This window comes from Mus pahari, chromosome 2 (assembly GCF_900095145.1).
Source record: "Mus pahari chromosome 2, PAHARI_EIJ_v1.1, whole genome shotgun sequence".
NCBI lineage: Eukaryota > Metazoa > Chordata > Mammalia > Rodentia > Muridae > Mus > Mus pahari.
In genome coordinates this window covers 105,846,487-105,865,991 of record NC_034591.1, presented here as the reverse complement: position 1 = coordinate 105,865,991, position 19,505 = coordinate 105,846,487, and the positions used below count along the sequence as shown (strand labels likewise).

General features: G+C 50.5%; 1 protein-coding gene across 2 annotated transcripts in view; it reads left to right on the top strand.

Moving 5' to 3' along the window:
- The first annotated feature begins 1,376 nt into the window (after nt 1-1,376).
- Nucleotides 1,377-19,505, top strand: part of Podxl2 (podocalyxin like 2) — a 30,305-nt gene continuing 12,176 nt past the window's right edge. Inside the window, exons 1-2 of one of the 2 annotated variants that reach the window (XM_021190451.2) lie at nt 1,377-1,496; nt 10,726-10,998. In XM_021190451.2, the coding sequence (XP_021046110.1) occupies nt 1,436-1,496; nt 10,726-10,998 (334 nt within the window). In that variant the 5' untranslated portion in view covers nt 1,377-1,435. Of the gene's footprint in view, nt 1,497-1,856; nt 1,883-10,725; nt 10,999-19,505 lie in introns of those variants that run through there. The other variant, XM_029535615.1, reaches the window with a different exon arrangement.

Genomic DNA, 19,505 nt, shown 5'->3' with positions numbered 1-19,505 from the left:
CCCTCTGTCAAGTCTGATCCTTATTATTTTGGAAGGAGTCCAAAGCCCTTTCTTCTTTCTTAACACAAGTCTAGAGCCCCTCTCCCAACACAGCATGCCTTTGGTCCATCAGTTTGAAGTCATTAAAAGTACAGACCGATTCAATCTAGCAGAAGATGGCACTGGATTTCCTGGAGCTGGAGTTACAGACAGTAGCAATGTGGGGGCTGGGAACCAAATCTGGGTCCTCCAAGAGCCACAAACTCTCTGCTGAGCTGTCTCTCTAGCGCCCCTCCCCCACCAGACAATCTTCTGTTGCTCAGACAGACCTGGTCTTAAGCCGAATCCCTTCCAGTGCTGGGTTTACATGCATGCACCTTGTCTGGTTACAGTTTGTTCTTTTGCACAAATATTTTCCTACTTTACTGTATGTAAAGTAAAAATTCCACAAAATTATGGGCGCGGGAGAGTCACACTTCAGTGTTTTCATTCTCCCTTAAAGCATCGAGACATCTTTCTATCTTGGGAATTGCCACAGTTTCTCTCTGTATCTAGAATGGTTTCGCCCAAACCCAGCTTACCCAACATCTGTACATCCTATGAATGTCTCCATAGAAGGTCCCCTCTGCCTCCGTTTATGCTTAACCTGCCTTCCTACAGTTGTGGCTCTGGGCACACATGCTGAGGAATGCTCCTGCCCTCCTGAGACTGAGGAAGAGTCGTATTTGTTGCTTGGCGCAGGAGAAAACTTGAAGTCAAGAGGGAAGCACTGGCTAGAGAGAAAGGCAATTCCCACAAGATGTCTGAAGACAAGGACAAATCTGCTCAGGCTGTGAAAGCCAACTGGAAGTTGGGGGTCTAAACTACCCCTGGAGGCTGTAGTGGCTCAGAGGTTAAGAGCACGGACTGACCCGAGTTCAGTTCCCAGCACCCACATGGTGGCTCACGACCCTCTGTGGACTTCAAGCATGCACGTGGTGCGCATACATACATGTAGGGAAAACACACACATAAAATGAAAATAAATAAACTACACCTGGCACAGAGTTCCGCTCTCTGTCTTGCCCAGTCTCTTCACCAGAGCCTGGTCCTCTCAGGCCTTCAGGATCCCCAGGCCACGTGCCCCAGCAGGTCTCTGCTGATCCTGGCCTCTGGCTCCTTCGCTATAACTGGGGCCCAGTCTGCTGCACAAAGGGTTCGGGACCCGCTTCCCAGGGATATCTCACCCCCCACCCCTGGTGGCGAAGTGTGCGAGGCCCGAGGTGCAGGTGCGAAGCCGGACTCCGCAGTAGGGCCCCGCCCCCGAGCCCTCCGCTGCATCGATTGGGCGGATGAGCGCGTGAGTGGCGGGTACGCAGGCCAACGGGGCGCACGCGCGCCGCCGCCTTCGCTTTGCGCGCCCCCGAGGCCGGCCCGGGCGCCGCGGCGCTGCGGCTGCGGGCGGCAACGCTGCACCATGGCCCGGCCGCTGCGGGCCGCCCGACTGCCGCCGCCGCTGCTGTTGCTGCTGGCCGCCGGTGAGTGGGGCCGGGCCAAGCCGCGAGGGCGCAGCGCGCCACGGGCCAGTGCTGGCAGCGCCGCAGAACAAAGGCTGTGGGGCGCGCGGGGTCGGCCGCGCGCGGGGAGGAGGCGGCGGCGCGGGGCCTGGCGCGGGGACCCCCCCAGGCGCCCTGTCCTGGGCGCTGGATGCTCCGTGCCACGCGCGCGCTCGAGGACGGCGGCGGCGGGGCCGCTGCACCAGGGTGTCCGCGCCCCACCCCTCGCCAGGTGACAGGTGACAGGTGACCAGTCTGCGGCCACTGAGCAGAGGGGCGTGTGCGTGTGTGCGCGCGAGGGTGTAGAGAAGCGCAGCAGGGAGGCGAGAGCGCACGGGTGACACCCTTGGAGAAATCGCATCGTAAAGGTCCGGCGGGTACCCAAAGCGCGTGGGCCGGGGATGCCTAGGGCCGAGAGAGAAAGAGCTGCGTGGCCGGGGTGGATGTTTACATGTGCGTGGAGCTTGCCTGGGAAGGCGTGTGCGTGTCGTTGTGAACGCGTGTCCTCGACTGCGCGGGGCAACTTTATTAGGAGCTGACAAAGGGGTAGGTCTGCGACAGCGACTGCCGCCATATGGGGCTGTGTGTGAGACTCGGGTACGTGGTTTTCATTCAGCAGTCACTCCGGATACCTCGTTAGTGTGGGGTGGGCGTGTGACAGGTCGGGGCCTGAGGCAGGTTAAGAAATATGTGTGTGAGGGAGAAAGAGACAGCTTCTCAGGGTAGACATGGGATTCAGGGGTGTGTGCGAGTGTAGGGGGCGGGCACAAAAGCTTGACAGGCTCAGAGGCAAGCCACCACCACAGAAGGGGAGGGAGGAAGGCTGACTGCAAAGGTGGGTCAGACCAGGACATGGGAGAGCAGCTTCTCGGGGAAGATTGGAGCTGGGACCCCGTCCTAAAGTGGTCCTGGTGCAGGAGCAGGGTGTTGGGCTGGGTGGGCTACAGGACTTGGTGAATAGCCCCACACCACTTCCCCTCCAGTGGAGACAGGCATGGGACTGGCCACTAGTGCTCAGGCAGTTACCCCACCAAAACCCACCCTGTGTAATGTATACAAATTCGAGGAGGCATCTATGTGAGGTCAGGTGAAGACCTTGTTTGATATGAATAGGTGGTGGGCCCTTACTTTGAGACTGTCAATGATAGAACACCAGGAAAATGTCTGGGGAAGGGTGGGGGTGGGGGAACGCTGATCAGGGCTGTACAGACCTGTAATTCCAGCTCTTAGGATCCTAAGGGGCAGGAGGATTGGGAATTCAAGGCCAGTCTGGGCTGCAGAGCAAGACCCTGTCTCTAAATAGATAAATAAAATAAAACAAAAAGTCAGAGAGGTAACTGACCCCTCACACTGCTGTGCCTGCCCTGGGCACATTTTATGGGGAAGTGTCTATTGATGTTGGCCTGGGACATCTACACAGACCACCCAGATCTTTGCATACAGTCCTCTCTGGGAGGTCTGCTCTCTCTCTAGGTAGGGACCACACCATCCCTGCCAGCAGCGCAAGTCAGGATAGAGGCCTGACTCTCATGACCCCATCCTAGTGACCAGTGGGATGACAGTCAGGCTCGCTCCTTTCCTCCTCTCTCCCCACCCCCCTGTTTGTATGCCCCCACCTCTGTGCAGGCACACGTGTGTCTATCAGCATGCTTCCTTTTTTACACCTTTGTGTAGAAAGAACTCCTCACTTACGCACTCTTTCTCAGCGGCAAACATCAGTGGAGTCGGGTGGGGGTGGGGGATGGGGGGGTGCATCTCTGTTGTGGCTGCCACTCCGGGCTGTGGGGGCAGAGTGGCAGATGCTGCCCAGCCACCTCCCATGCTGGTGTCTGTTAAGGGCTTAGGGGGATCTGACTTGAAAGCTGCTGACAGGGGAGGGCCGAGTGCAGCTGGTGGTAGACAGAAGAGCCTGCCTGCCAGGGCTGAGCGGGACTGTGCAGGAGAACACACACTGGGCTCTGGGGCCCTGGCTTTCTCTGCCCCTACTGTGCAGGAGGACACACACTGGGCTCTGGGGCCCTGGCTTTCTCTGCCCCTAGGATGTCTGCCTGTCTCCGTGCCCCCCCCCCCTTTCTGGGCTTGTTTGGATCTGATCTTTCTTGATGCTGATCCCCCTTACCCCTTCCTGTGTGCCTTTTCCTTTCTGCCTCCCTTTGGGGTGATGAAGTAACAGAAAATTCGGCGAGTTTGAGGGAGAAAAAGAATCACACAACAAGCATAATTCTGGAATTTTTAAAACCAGGTGGAGACGCCACTGAGGCAGACTAATTATTAAATTAAAAAAGTATATGCAGAATGGACAGGGCTCGCCTTCTATTCTGGTATACTTTTATGGTGGACAGGTCTAAAAAGAAGAGCCACCCCCCCACACACACACACACGGCCTAAGTGATCCTCCAGTACCCAAGCCTTTGGAAAATAATCCGGTCTATATAAAGACAGAGCAGCCATTGCAAGGAACGTGCCTTCCGGAGAATAAGAATTGGTTGGGAAGAAGTCAGAACCAAGGGAAATATCAGATTCCCCTCCCCCCCTTTTAAAGTGAGATTTCAGTCTTTGTGAATGGCTATAGGCCACCAGGAAAGGTTGGTAAAGAAGAGATACTGGGGGCGGGTCACTGCCAGCTGTTGGAGTGCAGATGGAGAGTAGAGGGTCCCACCTGGGCAAACCCAGCTCTGCACACATATGTGGCTGAGCAAGAAGCTCTGCCTCCCACGCCTGTAGCTCTGCCCTGCTGTCTTGGGGCAGTTGGCTGTAGTGTGCTGGGCCAGTTGGCTATGGCTGCTTCTCTACCACACTTAAGTTAGGAATTGTTTTGTTTTGTTTTGTTTTTTTCAAGATAGGGTCTCATCATGTAGCTCTTGTTGCCCCAGGGCTCACTATGTAGACCAGGCTGGCCTTGAACTCACACAAAGATCTGCCTATGTGTGCCTCCCAAGTGCTGGGATTAGAGGTGTGTGCCATCACACCCAGCTAAGTTAGGTTCCGAGGAGGTAGTTCAGAGACGCCGAAGCAAGCAGGGCACATCTCTTCAGGACCCATGTGGAGTGCGAGTTCACGACTCTTGAGGAAGACCAACTTTACTCTCTCCTGCTGTGGCTGAAGCTGACTTCTCCGGCATCCCTGCTGAGGCGCAGTGTGTGGATAAAGCTGTACTCCTCCTGGTCTGGAAGCGCGTCTGCTCAGGCGCACTGGGAACCTGTACAATATTCAGGGTTTAATTAGCACACGCATCCCTCATCACCTGACGTTTTCTTCTTCCTGGGATGCATGAATGAGTTTTTCCAGATTGGTTTCTCTCATTTGGCTCCTTGCCATCCCCGTTCCCCAGCCCTGGGGAGGCTGCTTCTGCAAACGAGGGCTGCCGAAGCAGCTGGTATCTTGTATACAATTTAGATTCCATTTTTTCCCTAAACTGCTAATTTCCCTGCAGGCAGAGACTGTCCAAAGTCCATCTTTGCATCACCAGGGAGGACCTGGCATACCACCCGGCTCAGACCATAATCTCAGGAGTGACCGAGTGATTCTTGTATAAATTTTACCTGCAATAAGATGGCACATTCCTCACGTGGGAATCTTGGTTTTAGTTGGCCTTGGGATTTTGTGAATCTGTTTCACTTTTTTAAAATTAGAAAATAAGTGTTAAATAAATAAGGACACTTTTTTGAGGTGTTTCTAAACAGGGCCCCTGTGGACCTGTGAACTGAGATTTGTGGTGGATAGCATTGTGGGGGCACTTCAAAGGAAGACAGAGCCCTCCACCTGAACTTAGCGAGGAACCCGGGCAGTATGTCCAAAGGTGAAGGGTGTCCTCCAGTCCTCAGTGCGGATTCCCCTCCCGGGTACCTACATCCCGTGGTGGGGAACTATGCTGTCTTGAATATTGTTTTATGCAGCCCAGCTCAGCAAATAATTACTTCCCCAGCCTCCTTCATAGAACATCTGCAAGACCTTCCTGTGGGGAGAAGCAGCTAATTACAGCTCTTTCTATTAACTTAGTCCCACGAGTCCTCAGTGATTTCATCTGTAAAACAAGAGGGTCCGACCCAATTATTATTTATTCACTCAAGGGCTTGTTGAGCCCAATTGTGTATCAGGAACTAGACTCTGTAGTGTCAAGGGACCCACTATGTGCTTACCATCTGAGAGAGGTTGTATGATTGTCTCTTACCATTGGGTGAGCAGACTGTAGACCCAAGGCTGGAGTAACAAAGAATGGCACCCGCCAGCGCTAGTGACTGGGAAGGTTGTTCAGAAACTATTTGGGACTGGGAAGTTGTCTCGGTGGATAAGAATGGTCGCCGTGCAAGCATGAAGACCTGAGTTAGAGTCCCATTGTCCACAAAGGCTGAGTATGGCTGGACATGGCTGGACATGCTGTAACCCCAGCTTTGGGGGGCAGAGACTGGTGGATCTTGGAGTTTGCTGGCCAGTCAGCTAAGCATCCAGTTCAGTGAGAGACACTAGCTCAAGGTATTAACACTGAGAATGATAGGGAAAGCCACCGGGTGTTCTTCTCTGGCCACTGCATGTGTGTGCATGCTCACATGCATACAAGAACACACACACACACAGTACATATACTCACATGCTCTCATGCATACAACAGACATGCACACGAGAGAGAGAGAGAGAGAGAGAGAGAGAGAGAGAGAGAGAGAGAGAGAGAGCTGTGTCCAGAGACAGAAATAAGAATTGGGCAGATGAGAAGGCCGGAAGGGTGACTCAGCAGTTGAGAGCACTCACTGCTCTTGCAGAGGACCTGGGTTCAATTCTTAGCACCCACACTGAGGTTTACAACTCTACTTCCAGGATGCAATGTGCTCAGCCTGGCTCCATGGGCACTGCAGTGCAGCTGGTACATGCAGGCACACATTCAGGAAAAATAAAAATAAACAGATCTTTGAGAATTAGGTAGAGAAGAGATGAGGATAAATAGATGCTCATGCAGAAGGCATAGCATGTATGAGGAAAGCAAAGGAGGTAGTAATGTTCTGGAAATCTCTAGAAATTCAGTTTAAAGCACGGAGCATTCAGGGAATGATTGCGAGAATGGGGGAGGGGTACTGGACTTTGTCCATTGATGGGAGCCCCTCTACCACTTTAAAGAATATGGCTGGGTCATCTTTGCGATGGGATGGTAGGTACCGATTTGGCGGTCAGAAGCTACTCAGAGTTTTGTTATTCCAAGTGTGGTCTGTGGACCAACAGCATTACTCATCCATGCAGAGCCCGGCGCACTGAGTGAGTCATGTGTACACTTAGGCTCTGGTGGTACTCTGTTCCAGAGGGTAGTGTGGAGGAGAGCACACAGTGAGCAGTGGTGGCGAATCTTGAAATACCGAAAAATCCCTGGGGGACTGTCTCTGGAGAGAGTTGGTTAGAGGATATTCACGGCCAGTGTGTTGGGAGTGTGGAGCTTGGGGAAGCACCCACACCTTCTCATTTGAATAGACCTGATTCCTTCCTACCAAAACTGGCCTTTTGAGCTGTGAGTAGTATAGCCCTCATTCCAGTAATGTAGCCTTGACTGCTTTGTTGCACTGTGAGGTCTGGCACACTGTGTGTGTGCTCTCTTGGGGAGCACCATTGTCCACCCCATAGAATGAGATGAAGAGTGAGCATTCCCAGGTTCTGCCCAAGCTGCTTTCCCTCCCAGGATCACTTCTTGTTCAGCCTCCCCCTGCTTTGCAGTCTGCTAGCAGGGCACCATGCTGTCATCCTGCGGTGTGCTTTCAGGCCTCATATACACACATACATACATGCCTACATACATACATACATGCATGTATACATACATATACACATACATACTCACATACATACATGCATGTATACATACAAATACATAAACAGCATGTTACACTGTGCTATGGTGATCTGTCATCTTCTTGGGCTCCATGAAGATCAGGGACTTTATCTTTCTTATTTCTGCATATACCGGACTTTGTATAATGCCTGGTGCAAAGCTAACATTTATAAATTGCATGCATGAATGAGTGTAATCCTACTCTGATATGAAAGAACAACATTTATAACCTTTCTCAGAATACATACAGGCTGCATCAAATTTGAGGGTGTGTAACAAATCATCCCCAAATTTTGTGACTTAAAACAGAACTTCTTGGGATGGCAGGATAGCTCAGTAGGTAAGGGTGCTTGTCACTAAGCCCGATGACCTGAATTCAGTCTCTCCAGCCCACACAGTAGAGAGAGCTGATTCTCAAAAGTTGTCCTTTGGCATCCATGCACATGTGCACACAAGCACACACACACACACACGAGACAATAAATGTTAATTTAAAAACAATATTGAAAACCCTCCAGAAATTCTTTTTGTTACTATTTTTTAATGTGTATGGATGTTTTGTCTACACATTTATCTGCACATCATGTATAACATGGGTGCCCAGTGCAGGCAAAGGCCAGAAGAGGACATCAGATCTTCTAGAACTGGAGTTATAAATGGTTGTGAGCCACCATGTGGGTACTAGGAATTGAACCCATGTTCTTGTTTTGTTTTGTTTTGTTTTGAGTTCTGGGATTAAAGGCGTGCACCACCACTGTCCAGCTTGAACCCATGTTCTTGGGAAGACCAGTCAGGACCCTTAACCAGAGAGCCATCTCTCTAGCCTCAACCCCCAGAAATTCTCGATGTGATCATCAAACTAGAAACATCAACCTGGGAACTTTCTAGAAATATGGATTCTTGGGGGCTCCTCACAGAATAACTGGGCTCAAGGCTTATCTGTAGCTCTTCTCTGTTTAATTCCCACACACCCCTACCTGCAAGTCCATGCTGGCTCTAAAGTAAAAGGTACGGGTTTTGAACAAATTCTGTTAATTTAGCGTATGACTCTGGGCTGGCCATGTATCCTGGGATATCTGCTCCTCCTGGCTGTTTCCGGTTTCAGCTGAAACACTATGCTAATCTGGTTGCTTTCTACACAGACTCTCATAGATCAGGCTAGCCTGGGCAGATGGACCAGAAGTCCGAAGAGAAAAAAACTTGAGGCCTGTCATGAAGATGGTACAGTGGCTCAAGTCGGCGGAGTGGGGGCTTAGCCTCAAGGGAGGAAGTGAAAAGTTTCAGAGGTGTGCCCTCCTAGAGGATACCCTCCCCACAGTCTCTGAGAGGAACCTTGCACCTGGGTGGTCTCTGCGTGAGACCCAGCATCGTGACTCACTACTACCTACCTATTATGGGATGGATATGGCTCTTCCCCATAATATTAGGACTAGAAAAACAACATGAGTATCTTAGGATCTCCCTGTGATGGAGTGAGAGTTGGAGCGGAAGGATGCTTTGCATCCTCTCCTGGAAACCAAAAGGAACCTTAGGGGCTGTGGACCTCAAGAAGATTGTCACGTCTCCCTCTGCTCTCTAGATACCTTAGAACATGACTATGTAGTGTCCTTCCCGTGTGAGTTGGTACTGTGGACTCAGGAGCATTATGAAGACAGCTTTAGCTTTATGGCAGCGGGGCCTTTGACTTTGGATCTGGCATCTGGGATATCTAGAGATGCTCTGAAAGAGGTGTCATGGTTTCCAGCTTCTGAGCCAGAAACTTCCCCCCACCCCCCAGGCCACAGGCCACAATCAGGTAGAGCATGACAGCGTCTCTGAGTCCTACCTTCCAGCAGAGCTCCCCTATCAGGTATAACTTGGCCTCCCACAGTTCGGAATGAGGCCTGTAGATAAGCTTGCTGAGAGTAGAGTGTCTCTGAGCCACAGAGTAGAAGGGTCTAGCATGCCGCTCTCGCTCTGTGGGTCTGCCTTTGCCTCTGTAGTCGGCTTGAATTGACTGGGAGGCCACACTAAACATTGATGAGCCCTGACACTCACGTTAGCCTCTTCTTGTGGGAGATACAACCTGTTGTGTGCTCTTAGGGTTCTCTAGGTGGGGGACCTCCTGGCCTTCGTGTCTTCCTCAGGCCCCTGTACAGCAGTACACAGTACCTGGGGGCTCACTGGGGATAGATAGCTCTGCCTACGTGGGACAAATGTTCTCCCTCTGGGACTCGGGGCTTGGAGTGACTGTCCATGCTTTAGACACAAGGACATTAAGGTTGGACGTGAGGAATGAGCTTGGGGCCACTCAGCCTAGGGAGGGAAGACAAGTATACACTTATTTTTCTGGTGCCCTTCTCGCCTCCCCTACTAGCCCTCTTAAGCTTCACTTACCCCACCCAGATGCTTTCCTATTGGTCAGTGTGCTATTCTTGGTCCTGGGCTGACTGATGTGTGCACAACGTACCTGACATCTCCCCAGTTTCTGCTGGAACTCTGTGATCCTTTCGTTTCCTTCAGCTGCCAAGCCCCGTCTTCCTCATCAGGGGGTTGAGGAGATTAAAATCCAGATACCGTTTGTAAGGCACTTTGCACATGGCCCTGAAAATATGAGGTCTTGTTTTTATTATAAACATCAGTGAAATTTTCCCTTCATTATAATCACAGCAGGTCACAGTCCACATTCAGTGCAAGGGCAGGGGTGGGGGCTTGGACCTGCCCTCCCCACACCACTGATGTTCTTGGTCTTAAGAAGGACTCAGAGGGCATTTCCACCAACCTCCCGGCCTTCTAGGTGAGGAGGTGAGACCCAGGGCCCTTGAGCAACTTCTCAGAGCTTTCAACAGTACGGTGGCCAAGCTAACTGTGGAACTGGTCCATTGTGAGTTTGGATGTTCTCAGCGTCAGGCGGAAAGAGAGAGAAGATGATCCCTTTTCATTTGTAGTCTGGTCATTGTTTTGTCTCGATACATCAGGAGAGTCTAAGATTCTAAATAAGCATACAGAATTACCAGCACTAGTGAGTTTACCCTGCAACCTTGCGAGGGTGATTAAACTGCACCCAGGAGTCCTGCCTGGATGCCAGTCGCATCTAATGCAGGCTGGAAGAGTCTCGGGCTGGGATACAAACTTAGAGAACATTGTCACATGCAGAGCAAGGTCCTTGGCTCGCATTCGTACCTGCAGTGCCTGGCACAGCTACCAGACTGGGGCAGAGGAGCTTTCTGAGCATCCTGAGGATGAGGGAGCTGGGTCACCGAGTTCTCACTCCCTACTGGTCCTGCTGGTCACACGGAAGACTCGACACACTACAGAGGGCATCTCAGGTCCCCTTGAAGCCGAGAAGTGTCCATCTCCGTGGTTTGTCTAGCCAGTCCTTGTCCTTAGTATCCCTCCTGATGTCTGGCTTTGTGCTTACAGGAGCTTCTCTGGGTGCCTATGCGGTCGGCGCGGATGAACCTGGCCCCGAGGGCCTCACCTCCACGTCCCTGCTGGATCTCTTGTTGCCCACTGACTTTGAGCCACTGGACTCGGAGGAACCCAGTGAAGCCATGGGTCTAGACACCGGCCTCGCCCCGGGCTCGGGCTTCCCCAGTGAGGACAGCGAGGCGTCCCGGCTCCTGCAGCCGCCACAGTACTTCTGGGAAGAAGAGGAACTGAACGGCTCCAGCCTGGACCTGGGTCCCACTGCAGGTAGCTCTGCTCGCTTACCTCTACACAGGGTGCCAGGAGTCATCCATGGTGGGGGGGGGGGCATGAGACAGTTTCCACTCCAGCCCCTTCCCCTGTCCTCTCTGGTGGCTTCCAGATTGCCATACATCTGTCATGGTCACATCTCTGAGACTAAGTTTCTTCTTAATACTGACTATTGTTTTGAGCCCAGGCACTCACACATACAGCCTGGGGCTGGTAGCCAGAGCAGCGAGCAACTTGCAGCCCTTCCAGCCCTGGCCTCTGCAGGGCTGTGCTGGGCTTATGGGGCCTCTTTTTAAAGACTAGGAAAAGATAACTGTGGTATCAAATTCAGCCACAGGTCTTCTTCCAAAACTATGACATGCTCAGTAGATCTACGCTTTGTGATTTAAACAAGAATTGGTTAGGAGCACCGGCTGCTCTTCCAGAGGCCCAGGGTTTAATTCCCAGAATCTACATGGTGGCTCACAGCTGTCTGTAATTCCAGTTCCAGGGGACCTGACTCCCTCTTCTGAATTTCTCTACACTCCCAGGACACCAGGCACATACTTGGTGAAAACTCTCATGCACATTAAAATAAAATATATAAATCTAATAATTTTTACATGAATATTTGTGGTTTTGATAGCGATATCGTTAATCACAGCACTCAGGAGGCAGATGCAGCTGGGTCACTGCGAGTTTCTCGGTCAGCCTGTGAATGAGACCCTGTCTCCAAAGGAGATAAACACTATAGAAATTAAAAAACAAAACAAAACAAAAATCCAAGTTAATTCAAGGGGAGTAAAGCCACCCACAGTACAACAACAGAAGACTGAAAAAAAAAACTAGAACAATAAGGAACATTCTATTTTCTTTTTCAATTATATATACATATATATATATATATATATATATATATATATATATATATATACATACATACATACATACTGTAGCTGTTCACCAGAAGAGGGCATCGGATTCCATTACAGATGGTTGTGAGCCACCGTGTGGTTGCTGGGAATTAAATTCAGGACCTCTGGAAGAACAGTCAGTGCTCTTAATCTCTGAGCCATTTCTCCAGCCCCGGGATATTTTTTTCTTACGTGTTTCCTTTATTTTTGTTTTATGTATATGGGTGCTGTGCTAGCATGCATTTCCTCTTTGCACCATGTGGGTGCCTATGACCCAAGGAGACCAAGAGAGGGATAGATCTCCTGAGACTGGATTACAAACAGTTGTCATAAGCCACTGTCTAGGGGCTTTCAATCAAACCAGGTCCTGTGGAAGAGCAGCCAGTGCTCATGACATCTGAGCCATCTGTCTAGCCCCTACCACTCAATTTTTAACAGTTGTGCAGTATCTCACTCATGGTCGTCAGGTGGCCTGAGCTCCTCCCCCTGTTGTGGATTACAGGGTTAGTTGCAGCAGCAAATGACCTCATACTTTTTTGCACTGCCCTGGCTATAAAGTGTCCTGGTATAATGGCTAGAATGAAATCACTAGGTCAAGCGATTTCTCGGTCAGCATCCCACCCAGGAAGAAGGCAGGGAACCCAAATAGCCCCCAAGAAATAAGGCAGTGGATTTGCAAGTGTCTGGCAGGATGTGGGCTGATCCTTAGGAATCCAGGCCACAGATGCATGTCACCACCCTTGGGTACAAAGGATTGGAAGGTGACCATCTCTGGCAACCATCTCCTTCCCACTCCACATCTAGGATCCCATCTGCAGGTTCCTCAATGTCCTGTTCTTCCTCTCGCCAAATAGCCTGTCAGAGACAAGGCCATGGGAGCCCAGGGCTGTGACTGGTCAAGTCAGCCTAGGGCAGAGGCAGAGGAGAGCTTTAGACAGTTGGAAGGCAAGTGGAACAGCTCTGCTATCAGGTGTGCGAGTCTTTACAAGGGCTCTGTTAGCATCCCCACTGTGACCCCCAGAGGGACTCCAGCACTCACCAGAGGTACGGAGTTCTGGGGCCTGGGACGTTTCCCGCCCCTGAGTTCCATTAGCCAAGTGCAATGGCCCAAGCATTCCTTGCATGTGGGCAGCTGATGTAGTGGATGCCAACCTAGACTAGGTAGTGAGACCCAGTCTCAAGAAAGCCAGGGTCTGGAGATGCAGCATGAAGGTAGATTTGCCTCCCTGGCCATGCACAAAGGCCTGGCTTCCATCCCTAGAATCCCTCAAGGGGAGGATTTTGCTCAGTTTGATAGGAAAATTATAATGGTCTTTGGTAATAGCCTAGTAAGCTTAATATAAATAAAGATATATTAATATATATAATTAAATCTACATATATACATGTATATATTCTGAACATACATTATGTAACATTCTATGCAAATATTTTACTTATAGAAATATCAGCTATAGTTTTCAGGGTTGGAGAGATAGCTCAGTGGTTTAGAGCACTGGCTGCTCTTCAAGAGGACCCAGGTTTGATTCCCAGCACCCATATGGTGGCTCATAACCAACCGTCTATAATTCCCAGGTTCAGAGGATCCAGCAGGCATAAAAGTGATGCACATACATGTATGTAGGCACAACATTCATGCACATAAAGTGAAAATAAATAAAATGTAGCTTTCACTTTGGACTTGAAGCGTGGGCTAGTGGAGAGAAGGCAGATTCTATAGTTCCAGCCCTGCCTGCTAGCAGCAACTGACATCAGTGAACAGTGCAAGGCTAAAGAATGAGGCCAAGTCTCACCTAGAATAAGTGGGGTCCTCACCTTGCAGGGAGGGGTGTGTTCCCAGCACCCAGCACAACATTTGGCAGTGCGAACTGCTCTGCAGATGGTTGTCATTGTCACCACTGTCACATTTCTTCTTGCTGAAGCATTCTTTTTTTTTTTTTTCTGCCACTGTACAGCTTTTATATAGAAGAAAGAAAATATGTCTCTGTCACAAACAGAAACATTTTTACAGTCTGTCAATTTTTTAAATAAGTTTTAAAGAATGTGTTTGTTTACATGCTGTGTGTATGGCTGGTTGTTTATGTGAACTATGTGTGTGCAGTGCCCAGGGCATCTAGAAGAAGGCATCATCTTCCCCGGAACTAGAGTTACAGGAGGCAGTGATTGCTCAATGTGAATTCTGGAAATCTAACCCAGATCCTGTGAAAGAGCAGCCAGTGTTTTTAACTGCTAGGCCATTGATCCGGACCCTTGAAAATGGTTTTAAATGTTTTTGTTGCTTTTTTTGTTCAAAGAAGTTTTTCCTCCCTGAGATGTCTGTTCCTCTATTCCGCTCTTCCCCTGTGCTTTTATACTTTTATATTTAGTAACTGTAATGTTGGTGAGAGGTAGAAACCCATATCAGTGACTTTTCTTGTTATTGTGATTAAACACCAGCCGAGAAGCAACTTAAAGGCAGGAGGGTCTCATTGGGCTCAGAGTTAAAGAGGATACAGCTCGCCACGGTGGAGGGCAGCTCCATGGCGACGTAGCGTGCGTCCGGCACACCTTACCTGCTCACATCTTAGAGGAACAGAAAATAGAGATCAGAAAGGAAGTGTCCAAGCCTACCTCTATCAACGCCCTTCCTACGTCTAGTCTCTGCCTCCTAAAGGTTTCACAACTTCCCAAAACAGTGCCATCAGCTGGGGACCAAGTGTTCAAACAGGAGTTTATGGGGACATTCTCATCTAAACCACCAGGGGGCGTCATCTCCTCTTCCCGGGTAGGTGACATCATCCCAACAGTTCAGCCCTTCATCCTAAAGGGGGCAGTCTGATGCTCTGTGCCTCTCTCTGGATCTTCCCACTGTGGAGAGGCAGGCAGGCAGTGGGTAGGAGAGCAGCAGAGGTGCCTGGGACTGCCTCCTGGCATCGCGGCAGTCTGAGTCCAGGAAAGTGTTGTATCTCCTCCCTGGGCTGCTGCAGGCCTGGTGATAAGGAGAAGTCTCACCATCATCTGCTGAGTTCAAGCCCTGTCAGTATGGCTTGCTTGGCTTACTGTTTTCTCATCTCTGTCTCACCAAGTGATGTTAGCACAGTCCTCTCAAGGAAGGGAAGACACAGGCAGGCAACCTTAACTGTGTACTTGTTGGTGGCCTTCCCCTCCCCCTTTGTGTCTTGCCTTTTTATACCACATGACTCCATCTTTCTGGGCAAACACTCCTGGGTGAACCCCAGTTATACAGAACGTAGCTTATATTTCCAGCCCACCAGAAACTGGTCTCCATAGTACAGCCCCACCTCCTTTTCTGCCTGGCAGAGCTGAGTGGATGAACTACTCAGGGGCTCACCAGTGAATCTTGCACTGTCCCTAGAATCCTATTCTAACTGGCACTGGCTCAAACCTGCTCCTCCAGCCTCTACTTCTAATTCTTCCCATCCCATTGACCACAAAAGCTCTTTTCCACCCTAGCTGCCTGGTTGCTAGGTGACTGTCCCTCACTACCCAGCTTAATAGGGGACAGTCACGCATGCTGTCCATGTCATGGTGTGTAGCCTGGAAAGTAACATGGGGCTGGTGTCCCACGCCATCTCACTCTCTGGGCCAGTGGTTGGTGACAGTACCCACTTCCCAGCCCACCTGCCGGCAGTTGTGTCTCTGCATGCCATTAGCAGCCCCTAAACACAATTTCCTCACCGTGCCTGCCATGTGTTACTGCAAGAGGAGTGAGGTGGGAATAGAGTTAGGGTCCACACTGGCAGTGGGTAGGGAGGCAGATATTTAGAAGACACAACGGGAACTGTGTCGCTCACCACGGGAACTGTGTCGCTCACCACTATTGCTGGCTTCTGCTCTCACTCGAGGAGTCAGAGTCCTACACCCTGTGTCTGAGGAACTCAGTTGTCTCAGACCTGCTCTTCAGGTCAGTGTCTCTCCAGAAGAGCAGACACAACAAAGTGAGGAGAGGTGGGGTGTGGATGGAGCCATGCCGTCTGCAAGCTTGAGGTGGAGTTAAAGCAAGATCAGCTCATTCCCAACGGCTAGAGATAAACAATAGCTGCCATTTATCCAGTTTTAGCTGCTGTCTACTGTAGGATTGTAAGGTGCTGGAAGCCAGACCTCCACAGTAGAAAGGCCACATCTGGGAGGCCTTTGGATCTCATGGTCCTGAGCTGCTCTGTGACATTTACCCCTTGATCATGATACTAAGCCGCCCAGGAGGTGGAGCTCCGGCCCTTATTATCACTTATTAATCATGTATTAAAGGCCTATCTTGGTACTGTCATAACCACAGCTAAACTCTGCCCCCTCCCCTCATGTAGCCCACACTGCCAGAACTCACAATCCTCCTGCCTCAGCCTCCTGAATGCTCTGGTTGCAGGTGTCCAGCGCTCACAGTTGGCTTCTGATCATAAATTTCAAAGTGAGTTTCAGAGCTGATATGCAGTCCACAATACCCCACGGTTGCTCCCTGCCACTCTCTACCCATTTTCTTTTCTGTCAGACAGGATCTGCATTAGGCACTAAGATCCCAGGGAAGAAGCGAGTCAGAATCCTGCCATAGAGGGTGTGAGTGACCCCTGAACGCCAGCAGGTCCTAGACTGCACAGACTGGCAGGCTTGTGTGGAAAAGGATCTGTGGGGGCTCAGGGAAGAAGGAACAGGCTTGCAGTTCCAGCAGGAGACTCAGAGCGCCAGCCTGGGCTGTCTGGGCTAGCCTGTTCGATCCTGTTCTGTGGCTTCAAGGGCTGTCTGGACTAGCCTGTTCCATTTTGTTCTATTGGCTTCAATCCAGGTAGTGTCCAGAAAAGTCATTGTCCCTTTCCTTAGTGATCCCATAGGGAGTGAGCTCTGCATCCCAGGACCAGGAAAGGGTCAGGTTGGTTCAGATTGGGTCCTGAACCCCTTGCCTGCCCTGTCACAAAGCCAGCATTTGCTGATTGGCAAGGGCTGGGGCAAGCTACCCTTAAAGCAGTGCATGTGGCGGGGGGGGGTGTGTGTGTGTCCCTTAACTCCAAGAAGAGGAAGGCATATCCCCAAAGGGGAATCACACACAGAAAGAGGGGTCATGGAGGGGACCACGAACAGCAAAGCCTTGAGTAGGGCTTTCACTCTGAGTATCTCATGGGTCTCAGAAGCAGGGCAACCACAATCACTGTTTTATAGCTAAGGAAACTGGGTCAGAGATTTAAAAGTGGCACTAAATTACCCAGAGAATAAGTGGCAAAGCGAAATCTCAAATCAGCCACCCTTCCGTAGATGGAATCACTCTTACTAGACTTCTTTAATTACGCCTGCCTGAAATGGAACTTGCAGAAACCAGACACCGAAGCAGCTGTCTGCTGGGACCTGAGGATAGTGCTGTACCTCAAGTCTGTGCTGAGCCGTAGCTGCTGCTGCTGCTGTGTGCTCTGACCCTGTAGTTACTGTACCCATGTGAGTGCATTCACTGGGAAGGACAGGCCCTGAGGCAGCGCCAGCTGCCAAGCACTGAAGGGAACACTTGCATCTCGACCCCAGGAATAAAGCTCTTTATTTTTATGCTTGTAATAAATACTAGCATATAAGTATTTTAAAGTACAAACAAAAGAAGAAAATAGAATTGGCCTACATTCTCATCACCTAAAGCTACTGATTGATTATCTTGGTCTCTCTTCTGACTTTCTCTTATAGGAAATGGGTTTTTAAACGGCTTTGGCATTCAACAGAGCTGTGGTACACACACCTCTGGAGGCTGATCATCAGCCCCGATGCCCTGTGCCAGCAAGTACTTCTCCAACTTTGGAGTGAGGGCTGATGGTGTCCCAGGGTCCAGTGGGGCACTGGCCACTGCTTCAGCAGCACCTGCCTTCCACTCCACTGCAGGGAGCCAGAGAGTGCCAGGCCTTGCCTTTGAGATAGGGTCTCATCCAGGTTCCCAAGCTGACCTTGAACTCCAGCAGTTCTCCTGCTTCGGCTTCCCAATTGCTTCCCAGCGGAGGCGGGCGAGCTGTGTGAAATCCCAACCTTGCTCCTATCTCTTTGAAGACCGTTGAGGCTGATCCTTAGAGAGTCAGTTTTAGTTGACTGATGGCCTCTCTCCTTTCTCCTATGTTCTAGACAGATCTCTTTTGGCTTTGGATATTTCCACATTAACACTTGGTTGAATTGCTGACTGGCCGGTGCGCACTAAGGGTACGATTTTCAGAGATTTGACATTAACCTGAAGGGACATTTAAAGTGATCTTTTAAGATCTCTGGCCCTGATGTCTGTTTTAATTCCAGGCCTTGAACAAGGAGGTCATTCCATTAATATTTCAGCTAATGCCAAATGTCTTCAGTGCTAACACGGGGAGAGGGACAGAACAAGGCCCCCGGCCGTAGTATATCAAGGGAGGGACTTGTGCAAAGCCCAGGGAGACAGACAGCACGATATATTCAGAACGCAAGCACCAGCACCGTGGTGAGGGAAAAGACAGAAAGGGGCAGAGGAGCCAGCCATCTGAGGAGAGCAGGGTTCACAGAGCGTGTGCTGGCGCCGCCACGTGGAGCCTCCTCTCCTGCTCCAGGGAGCCCCCAGCTGGTACATCACACACCAAGGCCGGGACTCACTCAGCAGGCACTGGCGGGTATTTGCTTTTTAAAACTGGGTTGAAGCGGGGTGGTGGAGGCGCACGCCTTTAATCCCAGTGCTCAGGGCAGAGGCAGGCGAGTCTCTGAGTTCGAGACCAGCCTGGTCTACAGCTAGAGCTACACAGAAAAATCCTGTCTCAAAAACAAATAACAAAGAGACAAAAGGGAATGAAACCCCACAGGGTTTCAAAGGACAGGAGTATCAACAGGGAAGGTAGAGGACAAGAAGTCTGGTTGTGTGGCCCCAGGATAGGTATGGTCAAAGTTGGAAGCACTCAGAGAATATGTGAATTCCCCTTTTTCTTCCCTTGAAGAACCCTTAACAGGTGGCTCTCTCTAGATAAAAGGAGATGGGATTAAAACAATATATATATATAGGAAGAAAGAGAGAGGCAACAGGAGAGAAAGGCTTTTTTTTTTTTTTTTAGGTAAGGAAAGCTCCAGAAGGTAATTAATTGCAGCTGGTTACCTGACAGAGGGTGGGGCTTCCAGCGTTAGAGGTCCAGGTGGCTGGGACCTCATCCTAGTGGTGACTGTCACAGCTGTCCCTACAGCCACTGCTCTCCCTCATGAGATGCACAAGGGGTGTGCAGTGTGACCCCAGGATGTTGCTGGAAAGGCAAAAGGGAGACGGTCACCACTTTTCCTGTCGCTGTAACAGCATGCCCGACAACAGGAACTTAATGGAGGGTTTACTGTGCCCCACACAGGGAGGGTGCAGTCTGTCATGGTGGGGAGAGCATGGTGGCAGGGAGATGAGGCAGTGGGTCACTTCCTGACAGCCAGGAAGCAGAGAGAGAGGAGTGCTTCATCTCAGCCCGCTCTTCCCTGTTCATTCTGTCCAGGACCCCAGAGCCCCTGGGATAGTTGGACCAGGGTTAGGGTGGGTCTTCCCACCTCATTTAACGTAACCTAGAAACCCACCCCAACCCCCAGACATGCCCAGAAGTTTATTTCCATGGTGATTTTAAATCCCATCAGGTTGGCACCTAAGATTAACCACCCCAGGCTCCTTCT